Source organism: Sinocyclocheilus anshuiensis, unplaced genomic scaffold (assembly GCF_001515605.1).
Source record: "Sinocyclocheilus anshuiensis isolate Anshui unplaced genomic scaffold, SAMN03320099.WGS_v1.1 scaffold1994, whole genome shotgun sequence".
Classification (NCBI taxonomy): Eukaryota; Metazoa; Chordata; class Actinopteri; order Cypriniformes; family Cyprinidae; genus Sinocyclocheilus; species Sinocyclocheilus anshuiensis.
The window spans coordinates 541,788-549,360 of NW_015548215.1; the positions used below are offsets into that span (position 1 = coordinate 541,788).

At 37.8% G+C, this 7,573-nt stretch overlaps 1 protein-coding gene and 1 long non-coding RNA gene across 2 annotated transcripts in view; one reads left to right on the forward strand and one right to left on the reverse strand.

Moving 5' to 3' along the window:
- LOC107653873 (rho GTPase-activating protein 18-like) overlaps positions 1–7,573 on the reverse strand; it is a 30,911-nt gene that overhangs the window by 21,762 nt on the left and 1,576 nt on the right. The window contains exon 2 of the mRNA XM_016440742.1: positions 4,563–4,601. Within this exon, the coding sequence (XP_016296228.1) occupies positions 4,563–4,601 (39 nt within the window). The remainder of the gene's footprint in view (positions 1–4,562; positions 4,602–7,573) is intronic.
- On the forward strand, positions 4,633–6,848 carry LOC107653884 (uncharacterized). Its single transcript, XR_001630281.1, has 3 exons — positions 4,633–4,707; positions 5,110–5,112; positions 6,836–6,848. It is a non-coding gene; the product is annotated as an uncharacterized LOC107653884 (long non-coding RNA).

Consider the following 7,573-nt stretch of genomic DNA (forward strand, 5'->3'; position numbering starts at 1 on the left):
ACACACACACACGCTCACTCACTCACACACACACACACACACACACACTCTCACACACTAACTCACACACACACACACACACACAGAATGAAAGTAATACCAAACCAAAAGCCAAACCAAAAAATACCAAAGTTCGCTGTAAAAATGTGTTTTCTTCAACTACTTTAAGTTATCTATTAGTTAAGATGTATTTACTTGGAATATTAAGTATTTTTAACTTGACACATTTCAAGTTTTTTTAAACGTTTAGTTATAATATGTTTATATATATATATATATATATATGTGTGTTAAGTTCATGTTCATTTAACTTAATTTGGCTTATTTTCTTAGTTCAACCAAAATAAGAAACTATAATAAACCTTATCATAATGCCAAAGAATTAAAAAACATAAAAAATAGCAAATATGGAAATTATGAAAACACCTTCAATTCTCCACAAGACATTTGTTGTCAATTAAACATGAAATTTTAAGGCAGTGGAGTACGTTTTTTAAAGTTGAATCAGTGTACTGTTCATCTTTTGATGTGTAATTAATCTGATTATGAGAAACCCGAGGCGTTTAGCTCGGAGAAAACTTCCTCATTTCTCTGGTTTTAGTCTTAAATTCGCACTTGCAATATTGTTCCTGATGTCTGAACACGAGCCTGTGTTTTGGATTTGCATAAAGTAATAAATGTAAATGTTAAGAACAGAGTTTGATCTGAGCTTTGAGTGGAATTATTAACCATCTTTTCTTCAAAAACAAACCAACTTTATGATGATGACGGTCTGGCAGGAAAGCATGCTCTTATCTGCAGTCGCTTATCACTCAAACCCTCATTAACCTCGTGTTTACCGACTCCCTCTTCCTCCTCCGACCCACAAACAGCATCATTTACAGCACTAACGGATGGTTTACCGTAGTAAAGCTGCTCTGATTACCTGTGCATGATGGCGTGTGTGCTCTCACGGCCCTCCGGACGCGAATGAAGCGTTTCTGGCAGGAATTGTGCTGTTCTTCCCGTTAGGAGGAATGTGGTCCGGCAGCATTGATGTCACTCGCTCCTTCTGATCTCAGATCAGCCTCAGCCTCTCAACTCCACAGAATCAGTGTAGAGTTCACGCGTCCGTCTGAATGAACGAGTTCAGAGATTCCACAGAATATATCTGGAATATCCGAGACATTCCAAAGACTATCTTGATCTTCAACGCAAGAGCGAGTCACATGATCAGTGACACTCGTTTATTTACTTCCCTGATTAGTCACATGGAGAAAGAATAGTTTTATGTCAGAACATTGTTGTTTTTTTTACTTTTTTTGAAATCTGAAAACTTTACGATTATCTGTATTTGAATTTAAAAAATTCTAGATTTTCACAAGAAGGTCCCATTAGTTAGTGCATTAATTAAGATAAACTAACAATGTGCATTACATTTGTTACAGTATCTATTAATCTAACAAAGAATATGGGTCGGTAAGATTTTTCTGAAAGAGTCTCTTCTGCTCAGCAAGGCTGCATTTATTTCTTTAAAAAAATACAGTAAAAATGTGAAATATTATTGTAATTTAAAACAGCTGTTTTCTATGTGAATATCTGTTAAACTGTAATGTATTTCTGTGATGCGCAGCTGTATTTTCAGCATCATTACTCCAGTCTTCAGTGTCACATGATCTTCAGAAATCATTCTAATATGCTGATTTGCTGCTCGAGGAACATAGAAATATGGCACAACCTGAGAGATTCATCAATAGTTTTATCTCAGAATGAGAATTTTTTTACTTTTTCCAAAATCTGAAAACTAAACGATTATCTGGCTTAAAAATATAATTTTCTCCCCAATTTTTTTCCTTCTCAAAAAAAAAAAAAGTAATTTGGGTGGAAAAATCATCCTATTGCAATTGTTCTGTAATGCAGTAAATAAAAATACTTTCTTTTCTAGTGACGAGAATCCAAACCGTTTTGGTTCCCATTGACTTCCATTGTATTTTTTGTCCATGTAATGAATTTAATGGGAACTGTTTGATTCCAAACATTCTTCAAAAATATTTTTCTTCATGTTCCACAAAACGAAACAAAATGATTATTTTTGGGTGCATTAACCCATTAAGAATAATGAGAATTACAAGAAGTCTAAAGTAAAACGTACAGAAACATTACAGTCCTGAGATGTGTTTAACGATCAAGAAAATATGTGAAAATGCAAAGTATGTTACTACTTCTGAATACAGCCTTCATTCTATTTATGGAATATATCTTTTCTTATTTTCTCTTTTGATTTTGATGTGGCATGTCAAACTCATTTCAGTTTCAGGATGATAAACTAGTCAGATGTGTGTGTGTGTGTGTGTGTGTGTGTGTGTGGAAACAAACAGCAGCACACGACTCAGTCAGAGACACACACGAGGACAGGACTTCCCTTTGTACAAGACAAAACACTGACAGAAACGAGCTTTCAGCAAGAGCCACTCAAACACACACTCACACACTCTCACACAACGGCGCTTTCAGCCTGTGTGAATTGTGTCACTTAGTAAGATACAACATAACACCACTGACCTCTAGACAACAGCTGTGTGTGTGTGTGTGTGTGTGTGTGTGTGAGAGAGAGAGAGTGTGTGAGAGAGAGAGCGTGTATGTGTGTGTGTGTGTCCTGCACTATAATGCTGGAGTCAAACATCATCACTGATTACAGCAGAAGATGGAGACGCAGCAGAAAGCAGACACACACTGATATTAAAGCCGCTCCTCATGCTGTCATTAACTGTAATTCCTGCTCTATCAGACTCTGTCTGTGTTTATCTTCTCCTGCAGCACATAAATCATCCCAACATCACGAGTAAAGCGCTCTCTGGCTCCCATCTAATGTAAATATTTTAAGACAGAAGAGCGTCCCGTCGCTGCCTGACTCTGATCATGACATCATCTGACGAGACACCAGACGACAAACTCAAGTGATGCATGCTGGGAACATCAGAAAACTAGCAAAAACTAAGCAGACGCTTGAGAGGGTTTTTGCAACCTTTTTGTAGCAGCTCTGATACAGCATGATCGATACACCTCACAAACACACAACATGTGATTTCATTGGAAGCTTGTTTACGCCACAGAATAAAAAAGAGGGGGAAAAAAGGTCATTGCGACTTTTTATCTCACAGTTCTGCCTTTTTTTCTCTGAATTCGGAGTTTACATCTTGCAATTTTGTTTTTGTTTTTTCTGTCACAGAATAAAAAATTAAAAAGCTAATTGCAACTGTTTTTCTATAGATTTCTGCATTAAAGATGGATTAATAATTAGGACAGGATTAATCATTAAGAGCTTTTTCATTTAGCAAACACTTTATCCGCAGTGGCAAACATGAGGATTACAGGACAGGCTGAAATATGATCATGTGCTCAATATACTGTATTTACTCAGCAAATATTTGAAGACTTTAAAAACATGTTCAGGATCAGACATGAGAACAACAGAATTACAGCGAAACATATGTGCTTCATACAGACTAAATCATTTCATTTGACAGTGACTCTGATCACTGAACAAAAACTGTGTTAATGTTGCGATGAACAGAAAGTGGATTTAGATCATAAACTCTCAAACAAACATGCGAAATAAAGATGCAATTCACTTAGTGCTGATATAAGGATATAAAACACACTAAAGACCTGAAGCACAAGTAATACATCAGAAAATATGAAATGCAACTGAATAAGAGCTAAAGTGAGTGAAATTACAAACAAACACCTCAATAAAAACAACATACAAACTAAAATTAGTGTGTGTGTCTGTGAGAGAGAGAGAGAGAGAGAGAGAGAGTGTGCGTGTGTGTGTTATAGTCAGTAATGGTGAAAGTTACTTTTAAAAGTAATGCATTACAATATTGTTACTCCCTAAAAAAGTAACTTATTGTGTTACTTAGTTACTTTTCATGGAAAGTAATGTATGTTACTTTTGCATTCCTTTTTCACATCTGGGCTGGTCTCATTTTTCTCTTTTCAGCAATAAAGAAAAGAAACACAAATGCTATGTTTATCTAAAGTCATTTTTGCTTATTATGGTTGAACTGGATCATCGAAGGTCAGCAGCAAAGACACTGAATAATAAAATGAGATTAAATGCATAAAGGATATTTGTGTTATTTATCACATTTAATTATTGCAGGTTTGTGTCATATTCTGAGTTTGCATTTGACTGTTTTTACTGCTTTTGAGGAATACTGAATCAGTTTTTGTGCAGGTGTGATGATGAGTAAATGCATGCTGACATTTAGTCCAGATCTACAGTAGCATGTTCACACAGCGCATCTGCACTCACTCCTGATTCTCTCAACATGAGCACAGGACAGCTTCAGCCAATACACGGGAAATAAAGTAACTGGTGTTACTTATTTGAAAAAGTAACTCAGATATTTCCTTGTAAATTAAAAAGTAATGCGTTACTTTACTCCTTACCTGGGGAAAAAGTGATCTGATTACATAACTCGCGTTACTTGTAATGCGTTAACGCCAACGCTGGTTATATAGTGTGTGTGTGTGTGTGTGTGTGTGTGTGTGTGTGTGTGTGTGTGTTAGTCTCTGACCTGTTGTCTGCTGCGTGTTTCTGCTCATCTGCGTGGATCCTGAATGAATGAAAGGCAGTCAGAATCACTCCGCCACAGTCCTTCACATCCATCATCCCTCAGATCACGAACACACTCGCGGAGATCACGGCACGCGTGTGTGTGTGTGTGTGTGTGTGTGTGTGTGTGTGTGTGTGAGATCCGACCGCCATGAAACGCAGACGCGCGGGGGCGGGGCTACAGCCGCCCGCGTCCAATCAGCACACAGGGGCATGCAAAAATTAACATGAAATATTTCCTCTGGTCAAACAAAAGCAACACTCACCAAATACGATTCTTATTTGATTTTGTTACAACTTATCACATAAAGTACTCTCACTAATACATTTACATTTTCCCGCATGTATAATGCACAATAATACTGCAATGATGAAAAGTGTGAAAAGTGTGAAATGGAAGTGTGTGAATGATGTAGAGATGACACAGATGAAAACTTCTTCTTTATCTGATTTATCTGATTCCAAACCACATTCCCCCGTTAATGAAGCACCTGAATGACCCTCTGAAGCTGGTTATGTAACTTCTTCAAACAGCAGCTCTTCCTCTTCGGTCCTGATGTCTGATAAATTCACACTGATTCCGTTCTTCTGTGGTCGCATCGATCCGCTTCTGTCAAACTCTGATTTACAGTTTAATGCTGCTGACAGATGAACTGTTATCGAGCGGCTGCCACAGCAGCTTTCTGTTCATCTGTCCATCTGATAACCAGCTGATGTTCTTCCTCATTCATTTTCACTCAGCTGAAAAAAATCTAAACAAATCAAAAGCCTTATGACAGTTTACAACACGACACGACTCTTTCCAACTGAAGAAGAGAAGTGTGCACTAAGACAAGCATCACCATTACTGTAAGCAACCACACAGGACACCCTAGCAACCACCTGTCAACCAAACAGCACCCTAGCAACCACACAGAACACGCTAGCAACCACCTAGCAACCAAACAACACCCTAGCAACCACACAGGACACCTTAGCAACCACCCGTCAACCAAACAACATCCTAGCATCCACACAGAACACGCTAGCAACCAAACAACACCCTAGCAACCACACAGGACACCCTAGCAACCACCTAGCAGCCAAACAACATCCTAGCAACCACACAGAACACCCTAGCAACCAAACAACACCCTAGCAACTGCCTAGCAACAAAACACCCTAGCAACCACACAGAACATGCTAGCAACCACCTAACAACCAAACAACACCCTGGCAACCACACAGAATGCCATAGCAACTAAACAACATCCTAGCAACCACACAGAACACCCTAGCAAACACCGATCAACCAAACAACACCCTAGCAACCACACATAGCAACCAAACAACATCCTAACAACCACACAGAATACCATAGCAACCACACAGAACAGCCTAGCAACCAAAAGACAACCTAGCAACCACACAGAATACCTTAGCAACCACCTATCAACCAAACAGCACCCTAGCAACCACACAGAACAACCTAGCAACCAAACAACACCCTAACAACCACACAGAACACTCTAGCAACCGCATGGTAACTTGTTAAAAAAACTCTTAACACCCACACCCATTTCCTGAAGAAATCAAGGATGTAAAATTAAGCTATATTTTGTATATCATGCATATTTTATGTATTTTATGCATAATTATGTATATTTGAAATAAGCATATGTGCATAATATTAATAAATAATAGAATATGCATATATATATATTCTATCATTTAATAATTTATTATACTAAAAATGCAGTAAAAACAGTAATATTGTGAAATATTATTACAATTTAAAACAACTGTTTTCTCTGTGAATATGTGTTAAACTGTAATGTATTTCTGTGATCAAAGCTGTATTTTCAGCATCATTACGCCAGTCTTCAGTGTCACATGATCTTCAGAAATCATTCTAATATGCTGATTTGCTGCTCAATTATTATCAGTTATTAAAGGCATTAGCATAGAATTATTATCAGCATAGAATTAATTCTGGAGGATTATGTGACACTGAAGACTAGAGTAATGGTTGCTGAAAATTCAGCTTTGCTATCAAAAATAAATTCAAAAAACAGCTTTTTAACTGTACTATTTGTAGTATTTTTGATCAAATAAATGCATCCTTGGTGAGCACAAGACAATTTCAAAGACATTAAATATTTATTCCAAACTTCTGACTGGTAGTTTACATGAGCAATTTTTACAGTCACTATGCATAAAAACATATGCGTGTTTTAGAGCTGAAGTCTGCCAGAGCTGTAATTTCACGACACGAGGCGGAGGAAACTACACCCTCACACTTTCTAAACCTGCTATATGCACAGCAGATACTTGTATTTTTGGACTTTGACTGAGTGATTCACGCCTGGTTTGACAGTGAATATTGCACCTTGTAGAACACTCTAGTATTCTCTATCTAATCACATGAGGATCGACCGGTGGAATGACAAACCTGATGTGAGGGGAAGTTAAGCTCAATCTGTCATGCTGATGGGTACCACAGAGACTGCTCACACACAGCTGTGTGGTGGCGGGCTAAAACAGACCCCAAGAATTTAACTGACTCGAAATTGAATTGTGCCGTGTGTCTCTACTGCCCTCTGCTGGCTGCGGTAGAGACACGCATCATAAGAGTGAGATGCATCATGCTTAATGTGATTTACACAAGAAGAACATGTTCCTGGAACAACATCCCTATTGACCAATCACCGCCCTCTGATTTTAGCTGTAAAAGGATGATTGATACAAAAGCTGTTCCAAGAACAACAAAGCATGTTGATCCTGGAACATGTTCTGCTTGTGAATAATCACACTGTGTGGTGTATCAGGAGAGAGACAAACACAAATTCTCAACGTTAAAATGTTGTACTGTGTTAAATGTTGTTCCAAGAAATGACAAAAGCTACAACATCCCTGCGACCCCAAATTAGACAAGTGGTTTGGACAATGGAAAAATCAAATAAAATATAAAACCATGATCTGCACTCACAAAAA